Source organism: Sturnus vulgaris, chromosome 17, assembly GCF_052056855.1.
Source record: "Sturnus vulgaris isolate bStuVul1 chromosome 17, bStuVul1.hap1, whole genome shotgun sequence".
NCBI classification, from domain to species: Eukaryota; Metazoa; Chordata; class Aves; order Passeriformes; family Sturnidae; genus Sturnus; species Sturnus vulgaris.
In genome coordinates this window covers 8178234-8188978 of record NC_142259.1, presented here as the reverse complement: position 1 = coordinate 8188978, position 10745 = coordinate 8178234, and the positions used below count along the sequence as shown (strand labels likewise).

General features: G+C 59.9%; 1 protein-coding gene across 3 annotated transcripts in view; it reads right to left on the bottom strand.

Moving 5' to 3' along the window:
- Positions 1–466: 466 nt before the first annotated feature.
- Positions 467–10745, bottom strand: part of SLC12A5 (solute carrier family 12 member 5) — a 31250-nt gene continuing 20971 nt past the window's right edge. For 2 of the 3 annotated variants that reach the window (XM_088174926.1, XM_088174925.1), the window contains exons 13-26: positions 10322–10440; positions 9925–10023; positions 9723–9842; positions 9446–9550; positions 9189–9357; positions 8099–8294; positions 7849–8018; positions 7615–7746; positions 7355–7462; positions 7057–7179; positions 6790–6977; positions 6432–6446; positions 5764–5897; positions 467–5268 (exon numbers count right to left, since the gene is read on the bottom strand). In XM_088174926.1, the coding sequence (XP_088031052.1) occupies positions 5177–5268; positions 5764–5897; positions 6432–6446; positions 6790–6977; positions 7057–7179; positions 7355–7462; positions 7615–7746; positions 7849–8018; positions 8099–8294; positions 9189–9357; positions 9446–9550; positions 9723–9842; positions 9925–10023; positions 10322–10440 (1770 nt within the window). In that variant the 3' untranslated portion in view covers positions 467–5176. The remainder of the gene's footprint in view (positions 5269–5763; positions 5898–6431; positions 6447–6789; positions 6978–7056; positions 7180–7354; positions 7463–7614; positions 7747–7848; positions 8019–8098; positions 8295–9188; positions 9358–9445; positions 9551–9722; positions 9843–9924; positions 10024–10321; positions 10441–10745) is intronic. The other variant, XM_014888934.2, reaches the window with a different exon arrangement.

The window sequence follows — 10745 nt, the reverse complement described above, 5'->3', positions numbered from 1 at the left end:
GGGTGGCCTCAGGCCAGGAGATGTGGTGTGGCACAGCCAATGTGAGGGCTCCAAAACATCTCTGGTGACAGGTGGTGGGAGGGACAGGTCCAGGTCGGTGCCACAAGCCAGCATGAAGTCAGGGCTGCAAATCCCTGTGCCTTCAGCACAGGTGTCCCATGGCTTTGTGCTACCATCACCCCACAGGCTGGGTCTGAACAGCAGTGTGTCTGTCTGCTGTCTCCTCCTGTTAGATCCCTTTCTCCACCTCTACAATCCTGCAGCCAGGTAGAGCACTTTGCTGGGGTGACCAGAAATCTTTGTGAGGTGAAATGTGGGAACTGCATCCCTTTGGAGAGACTGTTCCTCTCCCTGTGCTTTGCTTCCTCTGCAATCTGCACCCTGTCAGGACTTGCTCCATGTTATGGAAATGGTGCAAAATAGCTGTGGAGACCTGGAAGCAAGTGAAAAGTCCCCATGCAAGTAGTGAAGGGTGTAATAAAATCATTTATTGCATTTTGTGCCGACAGGAGTCTAGAAAAATGAATACAGGTAAAGCAGTAAAGCAGTAACAGGGAGCATTCAACAGCTGAGGAGCCACTCCTCCATGAACACCTGCACAGAGAACACAGGGTCTGCACTGAGGCGGCCTAATGCACAACACTGAAATACACACAGAAATTAAATGCAAGCCTAATAGAGGGGTTTTTTTGGTTTGCAACCTGTTTTATTTACAAGGTTTTAAACTTAATTGCATTGCTCTGCACACAGATTCTCTAAAACACAAAGCATTCTAGGTCACTACATGTCTATTGAAATATTGCACTCGAATAAAAGTCACTTGAATGGACAGAGAACATCTAGCTACAGTGATTAAAAGAGTATTGAATGAACCGACTTTGTGATAACATTCATAACAAATATATTGCACATGTAGCACAGAAAGTGTTGTAACCAGCAGATCTCAGACCTTTCGGTCTTTCTGCCAGTTTTTAGTCCTGCTACACAGAGGAGGGTCTTGACTCTTCTAGTGCAACTCTTGCCCTTGTGCATTCTCTTGTCCTTCCTCTCATCCAGCCATGGACCAGCACCTGCCCAGGCTGGATGCTGCCTGTGCCTCCTGTCCCTGCTGCCGTGTGGCTTGCTGCCTCTGTTGCACGGTGGCCACAGCGACCTGAGCTGCCCTCCACAGTGACCTGAGCTGCCCACTGCCATTCACAGGGGCCAGGGCTGCTTGGCTCTCTTGCAGCAGGGACTGGAGCACATGCCACCAGCGCTGTGTGCTGACCAAACACTCCCTGCCAGCTGTGGCCACACTCCAGCCCACCCTCCCGTGGGTTGTGCTGCTCAGTGCTGCTCCAGCAGCAGCCTGCCTGTAAAACAAACTGGGGGGTCAAGACCTTCCTGTCTGGAACAAAAACCGGACCATGTCTGCGCATGTGCCAAGGAGGAACTTGCATGTCTACCAGAGGAGGACACTGTCTTCACCACGGTGGAGCGGCAGAAGGGTGCTCCATGGGGAAACTGAACACTCACAGAGGCCAAACGTGCAGGGCTGGGTTTGTAAACTAACATGCAGTGCTGTCTGCTAAAATTGGCCCTCTCCAGCCGACGGCGAGGGGACACGCTGTGGAAACCAGCTCCTGTCTTGCCACAGCCAAACTGCCTGGCAGGGGTATGGGAGCAGCCCTCTGTCCAGAGCTGTGCCCCTGCTCTTGCTGAAGGATGGGGAAGGGGAATGCCTTTTGTCAGCAGTAGTGATGGAAAGGAATGGCCTTCCTACTCCCTGGGGGAGCCGGGACCATGGCTTTGCCGTCAGTGGAAGTGATGCTGAGGGGAATGGGATCCACTGGTGATGCTGGGGGGGTGAAGCAAAGCTGTCAGAAGCGTGCCCTGGCTGCTCTCACCACTGCTCTGCAAATGTCACTCCTGGCTGCCCTGTACCTGCAGCCAACGGAGGAGCCTCTCACCTGATGCTGTGAGGGTGGGTGCTGTCTGCAGGCTCAGCAGAGCTGTGCATAACCTGCCCCTGCCCTCTGCCCTGCACCATGTGCCAGGACAGGAGGCGACCGTGCTCGCTGCCTCAGGCCCAGCAGCACAGGGGGCAGCAGCCAAGCTTCAGTTAGAGGGCAACTGCAGGGACTGAGTGGCATCTTGTGAAGAGGCAGAGCAGCTGGCAAGTGCTCGAGGCCCAACAACACGGTGCTAACACATGAGCTGTGTGGGTAGGCTGCTGTGCCTCCCCTGCTGCTGCTGAAGTGCCTCAAATAATTTTGGGAGGCTGGAAACAGACCGTAAGCTTGTGTGTGGTGGTATAGGGCCAGCTCTAAGGGGCAGAGCAGCTAGGCACTGGCAAATGCTGGTTCCTATGGGCTGCCCTTCCCAAAACTAAAGGAACTTTTCACTTTTCACAGCAGACCCCTACCTGCTCTTCTCACAGCTCCCGGGCTGCTGAGGCAGCAGCAGGACCAGAAAGTGCTACCCTGTGTATCTGCACCATTTGTTAGCCCTGAGCTCCTGTGCTGAAGCCAGGTCTCAGCTCAGCCTGACAGTCCCCCTGTAAATGCCGAGCTCCCCATGCTCAGGGACTTCCACAGCAGCTTCCACAGCAGCATCTGTGACACACACCTGCAGCCACACAGACAGCCAAGCTACCCTGGCAGAAAGTCTGGCTGTGACTGGGACTGCTCCTGGAGAGAAGGGAGGCACTTCGGGAGTGATGGAAATGTAGGAGCAAGGTATGAGCAGGCACAGACGTGCAACTGGGGCTTGGTTTTGGTCTAGGAGGATGTCCAAGTATCTTATAGCAAAAAAAAAAAAAAATCCAACATCAAAAAACCCACTGCTTTTTATCCAAGCATCCCCAAATAGCTTTGGCCTGGACCTGGAGTAGAGGAGCTCTAAAAGGGAGCAGGGGCTGGAGTGGCCAGTGCAGGGGGTGTTTCCTGTTCTCAGGGAGGCAGGAGCCAAGGTTGGCAGGGAGTTGGGTGGGCAGGGAGCTGGGACCAGTCAGGGCTGCCTGTGCCAGGCAGGAGGCAGCTGCTGCCTGGATGGACACCCGGGGGATGCTGTAGCAGCACCCGCTCCCCCTGCGCCTACTGCAGTGCAGAGCAGCACTGGGGAGCGTCTGGAGGGGCTGAGGGGGCGAGTGCTTCAGCACAGGGGCTCAGCTCTGGCCAGGGACAAAGTGCTGCCCCAGGGCCCAGGCTGGCACAAAGCCGCCAGTGCTGCCGGGAGAGGGCAACTCTTAGCAGGCTGCACTTTGAGTGGAAGCTCAAATCTGCTGTGAAACAAGTTCAGAAAAGTCTGTGACTTCTTTTCCCTGAAAACTCTTAAGAAGCTAAATTGAGAAGAGAATAAACCTGCGACCTGGCCCTTTCCCAGGGGCTGCTGGTGGCCGGGGAAGGCTGCAGCCTCCACCACCACTCTGGAGCGCTCGGTGCAACGGATGGGCTCCTGGTTTGTGCAGGAGCAGCCCGGCTCAGCTCCCTGTCCCTGCGGCCTGGTGCTAGCAGAGCCCTGCATCTCTCAGAATAGATATAGATCTCTATATATAGACTTCATCTGGTTCTATTAACATAAATATGATCACTTTAAAAATACACGTACTGTATTATGTACACTATGTACATGGGGCTGGGGCGGGCGCCAGCGGCACCCTGCTGCCCTCGCACCGCTTCCTGCGTGGTTCCTGGAACCGTTCACATTTGTTAAAAGCGCCTCAGTTTCTCTTCTGTGAGAGATGCTGGGGGGATTGGGGGGGTGGACAGGGGCGGGGGCGACCCTGCAGCTGCTGTCAAAGATAAAGAGGTGTTTGATCTGCCCCGGGGGGCTCTGCTGCCCCTGTGGGGGCTGACGGCTGTGGCGTGGCTGGTGCCGGGGCTGCCCTGGCCAGCCGGATGAGGGAGTGTCATGATGCTGGGGAGCGGTGGGACCCCTGCAGCCCCCACCTCACTGTGACGTCTTGCTGGTCAGATCAGCAAACAGCCTTTGCATAAGTTAAAAATACACACAGATCCAGACTGTCCTACAGCCCCCGGCAGCATCTGCGACTGCCTGGGGCCGCGGCCAGGGCTGGGTTAGCAGCGAAGCCCGGGGAGCAGCAAGGAGTGCAGCGGGGCACGGAGGGTACCCAGACACATGTGCAGGTGCTGGGGCCAGCCGGACTGGCTGGTGCTGGGCCCTGAGAGCCCCCAGTTTAGTGCGGCGGGGGAGCAGGGTGGGGGTCCGGAACACCCCTGTGCCAGCCCAGAGCAGGTACTCGGGGGTTCCCAGCACAGATGCGGCTCCAGCCGCCGGAAAGAGACCCCGGCTCACGCTGCACATGGCAGGGCCCCCGAGCGGCTCCCGACACCGCAGCTCCGCACCGCGACTCCTGAGCAAGCACCTGGAGAGCGTCAGGAGAGAGAGCCTGGAGTCAGGCAGGGGGAACAGGGAACACCCCCAACCACCCTAGATCACGGCTCCTGCTCTGACGGCCTTGCTGTGCTCCAGCACCTGACCCCACACAGCCGCCCCCCCACCCTCTGCCTCCTCCAAACCATCGTGCTGTATCTCCACAAGCTCAGCCCGCGGTCTGTCAGACGGTGCCGAAGCAGCGGCGAGGTGGAGCTGTCTGGGTCCATGGCGGTGAGGGGCAGCGAGGGTGCAGCGCTGTGCGAGGCAGCCCCGGGCGCTGCTGGAGCTGGGGACAGGAGCGAGGGGAGCGGGGTGAGCTCTCTCTTCTGCCAGCGCCTCGCAGGGAGGCACGGCGCAGGCGGCGGGACAGGGCACGGGCGCGTCCAGCCGAGTCTGTGCAGCAGTAGCAGCACGGTGGGGCCAAGGTCCGTCTCGGCACAGCCGCCCTCCTGCCCGGCCAGGGGCTGCAGCGGCAGTGCTGGGGCTGGCCCTGCCAGGGCGGGCGGTGGCGGCAGCGCCGAGCGCTGGTGCTCAGTCCGCGGTTCACTGTATATATTTATATATAAACAAGGACAGCAGTGCTGTGGTGTTGCAATGAGGAACAGCTGCTCTGGTGCTGGATGCTCCCGGAAGATCTGGTGCTGCAGTTCGAATGGAGAGATCAGGGGCACGGCCAAAGCCAGGAGAAGGTTCTGCGCACCGGTTCTGCCATCCGGCCTTCCCTCCTCCCCTCCGGGAGCGCGGTGCAAAGGGGTGGTGGGGCTCTCGGTGTGCAGACAAACCTCTCTCGCGCCGTCTTTCAGGAGTAGATGGTGATGACCTCCCGGCCCCCACCACGCACCAGGAGCACTCTGTCCAGACGCTCCGTCAACACCTCCAGGAACTCCATGTCTGCACAGCTGTCAAGGAAGACAAACTTCACACTGGAACATAGGGACAGGCCTGTGCCATCCCTGCCCAGTCCCAGATGAGTCTGCAGCATTGACACCTCCACACCAGAGCCAGGAGCTGGCAGGAGAAGTTCCAAGCCAAGGGGCCAGGGAAGCCCACCCACGCTGGTGCTGTGCAATGGGGATGGTGACTGAGCCAGCAGATGGCTGAGCCCCACAGCCCTCTGCCCAGGCCCGTCATGTGCCATTGCACTCATGGGTGTCAGTGCAATGTCATGTGGTCCCACCACTCATCACGTGCTGGAGAGGCAGGCTGGTGCCAATGACAGCTGCTGGACCCAGCCAGGAACAGGAGATGTGGGGGGGATCCAAGCTCAGGAACTAGACCTGTTCCTCTTGGAACTTGCCTAAGAGACCCACCAGTTTTGGGGAAGACATGGACCCTGGGTCCCCTGGCATAGTGGGATTTTGATGACTGGCCCCACAGGAAGGATACAGTTCTCATCCCCTTTCCGGTTACGGGGAGGCCCTGGCATGTTCAGCAGGACCAGCTTGGCACTCTGGGACTTCTTCACAATCACCTCATTGAGCTTCACAGCCGTGTGCATCCTCCGCACGTTGGACTGGTTCCTGTGGGTGACAGCACGTGTGGGCACGGGACAGGCACAGTCGGCATCCAGCCCCCACACCAGGCCCAAGGGGCCACAGGGCACACCAGCCTCCTGTCCTAGAGCAGTCCAGGCTGGGCTGCAGCACAAACTCAGGGTGCAGCAAGCTTTGCCAAGCATTGCGCTGGTGACTCTGAGCCTGCACTGGTGGCCATGAGCCACAGTGCTCATGGGCAGTGGCAACTACAGCTGCTGGAGGCCAGGCCACGTGGGAGTGAGCAGGAGCAGACGGTGTGAGTGTCACCGTGGGTGCCTGAGCCCAGGCTCGTAGGGAGCTGCTGGCAGCATAACAGGGCAGACAAGGAGCGTGTGGTACGGGCAGTGCACGGTGCACGGGGCTGGCAGCCAGAGTGAACTGTCTGGCACTGCAGCTGTCACGGCTCACTGAGCCACCCTCCTGACAGGGGCAACCCCGATGGCTCCCATCATGCTGCCCCACAAGCACAACCCAGCTCCCTCCACCCCAGCCCCGGCACCCAGCCAAACTCAGACTTACAGGTTCTCCCACTCCCTGCCAGGAACATGATGGGGTCGGACAGAGAGAAAGAGAGAGAGAGGGAGAGAGAGAGAGAGATGCGGTGAACACCAGGCATGGACCCCCACTCCCTGGAGCACACCCAGTGTGGGCACCCCATCCCTTGCCGGCACAGTTCTACACAGGAACCCCTCCCCACTTGCCCCCAGCCCCTCTGCAAGGGCACACTCAGAGCACCCAGGCTGCCTGACCACTCCTCAGGGTAAGGATCAAGCTGGTGCTGCCGAGGCCCTGCCTGCACCCGCCTGGCTGGGGCAGGCAGAGATAGCCAAAATCACAAGGCATGTGTGGGACAAAGTGGCAGCATGGAGGGCCGTACGGCTTCATGTTGAAGAAGTCCTTGATGCCCTCAGGGCTGACAGGGCTCTTGCTCTTGTTCTTCTCAGCAACAGACTTCTCCTTGGTCCAGGTGAGATGCACCTTCTCAGGGGCTGCCTCCACCTCATCACCAGGGGACTGAGAACTGCTGGAGAAGGTGGTGGCGTTCTTGTCATGGATTAGTTGGACCTGCAGGGGAAAGAGGGGAATGGTGGGCAGAGCCTGGGGCCAGCTACCTGCTTGACTACGTCTTGGTACAACCCCTCACCTCCTCTTCTGGCTTCTCCTCGCCGTCGGCAGCCTGCTCCTCGGGAACATTCAGGCGCAGGCGTGTGTTGGCCGGGTTCTTACGCCGGATGGAGCCACGGGACTCATCCGTGATGCTCTGGATCTGTGTGGGAAGGGTCAGCCAAAGGAGTGGGACACAGGAGGGCTTGGCTGGGCAGAGCCCAGCCTGAAGCCCAGTTCTCCATCAGGATAAGCACACAGAGAGCTGCACGGCAGCTTGGTTCACATCATTGCCACCACAGGGGTCAGAGCCCACCCAGCCTGTCCTGCAGCCTCACCTCCCGCTCCCGCTCATTCTTGGTGAGGTGCATTTGTTTGAGGATCTGGGAACGCTGCTCCATCACCAGTGTCTTCTCATAGGTGTAGGCAGAGATGTCACTCTCATGCTGTGGGGTGAACAGGAAAAATTTGGGGCAGGGTAAGCTGTACCAACTGCTCCCAGCATGGCCCAGCATGTCCCCGTGGTGCTGTGTGCCCCATGTCAGGCTCTGTCTGGCTCTCCCATGCACAGCAGCACGTGCCTCGTCCCAGTACTCACCATCTCCACCACCTCCACCTCTGCGGTGATGCGCAGGTGGTACAGGAACGTTGTCAGGTCCTTCTTCATCTGGATGCTGTTGTCATCCATCTGTGCCACCGTGAAGATGCGCATCTTGCACTTACGCCACACCTGCAGGGGTTGGGGGAGGCTTGCACGTGGCTCCACAGGGACGGCCACAGCCCAAGCCCCAGCCCAGCACTGCAGGGCCCAGCACGGCAGGGCCCAGCCTACCTTGTGCTGCCGCAGGAGGAAGGGCAGCAGCATCAGCATCCCCCCATCATGGACAATCCACCAGACATCGATGTGGCCCTCCGAGAACCGCTCCTGGTTGCCCGGAAACATGGCAACATTCTTGGCCACCAGCAAGGCCAGGTGCCCAGCTGTGGTCTCTCGCACCAGCTCTGGGAGGGGAAGGGCCACGTCAGCCAGGGCAGCTTGTAGCCCCCCAAGCCCAGTAGTGCCCACCCTCCACAGTGCCTACCAATGAAGTTCCTCCAGGTCTGGTGGTCCTCCTTCTGGCGCCAGCTGCGGGGCCAGCCCACCAGCACTGTGTTGTGCTGCAGTCCCCCCAGCCCGCTGGACTGGATGAGGTGGGACATGCCATCCCGCAGGTTAGAGGAGATCACCACCTGACAAAAGCCCTTCACCTTCTCCGCTTCCATCAGGCGTCGGATGGACTGCAAGGAAGAAGGAAGTCAGAGATCCCAGGGCCTTGGGGACAGCCATGGATCATGGGCACAGCAGCTGTCAGGCCCAGCAGTGGCCCAGCCCAGGCCAGATGAGGTACAGGGTGTAAGGGGTGGGGTACAGGGTGCAGACAGTGGGGTAGAGGGTAAAGAATGGGAGGTGCAGAGTATAGACTACAGGGCTGTGAGGTGTGGGGTGCAAGTCTTTGCAGGGTGCCTGGGTCCCTGTGCCCCACGGCAGGCTGGTGGCTCTGGGCCGGGGGGGCTGATACCCAGTGGTGCACAGAGCTGGCACACGGCTCTGAACTGTGCAGAGTGGAGGGCGTCCTTGTGCCAGGGCTCTGACAGGTGGCAAAGCAGCAATTAGAGTTATTTACTCAGAGAAATTATAACATGTCTGCATGGGAGAGAAACTGTTTGCTTCCGAGGGCTTAATCTCATTAATGTGCCACCCCGCGGGTGCAGGGGGTGGGGAATGCTCTCACTCTGGCAGGCTTGTCTCCCACCTTGCCTGGCACCAGGGCCACAGAGACTGTGGCGAGGGTTGAGGCTGTGGAGTCTGCTCAGCCCAGCAGCATAGCAGCCTCTGGCTGGGCACTGTGCTGTGCTGTGACATGCCATGCTGTGCCAAGTCCTGCAGCAACTGGCCAAGACTGGGACCAGTGCTGGCCAGGGCCAGCATCTCTGTTGTCCTGGAGGGGAAGAGGGGTCCAGAGGTCCCTGCGGTGCTGTGAGCATGGAGTCCTCAGGCTTTGCCTAATGCCACTCCGAAGCTCTCCAAGCCATCCCGAGGCCACCAGCCCTGGGGCAGAAACAACCCTGGGCACGTGGGGACCAAGAGCACCTACTGCTGGAACAGCCTGTCCCGGTGTGGGCAGCTCTCACCTCCTCCGCCCTCTGCGCCTGAGGGTGGTTGTCCAGGAAGGTCCCTTCTAACACAGAGGCCACGATAGTGAGGCCCTTCCCAGCCTTGAGCTGCGATGTGAAGGACAGGAGCTGCGGGTGCACCACATTCTGCTCCTGATCCCCACGGACCAGCACCAGCAGCTGCGGCCTGGAAGGAGGGTCCTGCAGTCAGTGCCCACACCCAGCTTGTCCCTGCCCCAGAACCCTCCAATCCCCATCTCCCTGCCCAGCCTCACCTCCAGTTTTTGGTGTGCGGGGGCCCTTCCTCCAACCGCAGCAGGGCATAGCGGGCTGCACTCAGGGACAGGCCCCGGATCCCATCACCCCACTCCTTCTCCGCCCTGCAGGAACCAGCAGCACATAAGGGATGCCCATGGCTCTGGCCACACAGCACCACACTGGCACCCTGGAGCATCCTGAGACAAGCATCCCAGGGGAGCTGAGCAGCCACACTGAGAGGCCATGTGGCCACAGGAGGCTGGCCAGGACCTGCAGCACCATGGCCTCCCTTACCCACGGTACTCGATGTATTTGTAGATGAGGCCAGCGATCAGCATGGCCACCAGCGCATAGTACCAGGAGCAGATGAACATCAGTGCCAAGCAGAGGCTCATGCCCAGGAAGGACAGGGTCCTGCAGAGAGCAGAGAGCTATCAGCATGCCCTGGAGTCCCCAAACCGGGGGGCCCTGTCCTGCCCCATCCCACCCGGCTCACCAGTGGTAGTAGCGGAAGCGGGGCCGCCAGTTGGGTGTCCGCAGCAGCGTTTGCACTGCACACGCCAGGTTGACAAACATGTAGCACATGAGGAAGAACCTGCAGGAGAGAGCAGGGGGCTGAGTGGGTGCACTGTGTGGGACTGAAGCCACAACATCTCCTGGCCCCAGGGTGGCCAGTGCTGGAGCAGACCCCGCTGATAGACAGAGAAGCAGTGCATAGAGAAACTAAGCCTCAGTGCTGGCCAAGATGGGACCGCAGGGTCCCTGCAGGGCCCCCCCTCTTCCCAGGCAGGGGACAGGGCAGCAGGTGTGTTCCCCCCCCCGCCCCGAGGAGTAGAGACCCACACACGCCACCCGCTGCTTGTGAAGGTACGGGTGGACAGCACGCTGCCTACATGGAGAGGATGGGAGCCACCTCGTCCAGGGAGGCGATCAGGATCCCGATCTCGCAGATGCAGGCTGTGAGCAGCAAGGCCCATGTCGGCTCCCCGTTGGCTTTGCCATGGCCAAAGACCTGGAAGTGGGGGGAGAGGGGCGCGTCAGACTCTGCGGTGCCCTGTAGCCCTGTGCAAGGGTACTCAGTGCAGCCTGGTGAGACTGGACCCTCCCATATACCCAGCCCTGGCAGGAGCAGGGACCGGGAACACTGGGCGCCGTAAGTTGGCACATGTCTCGTGGGAATCTGCCAGGGCAGCAGTCCCAGGGCTGGCTCCTGCTGACAGTACAGTCCCGTTCCCTGCAGATCCCGTGGCTCTCCCCACAGCCAGCCCAGCGCAGCCGCGCCCGTACCCCCACCAGGGACGAGCCCCAGCTCACAGC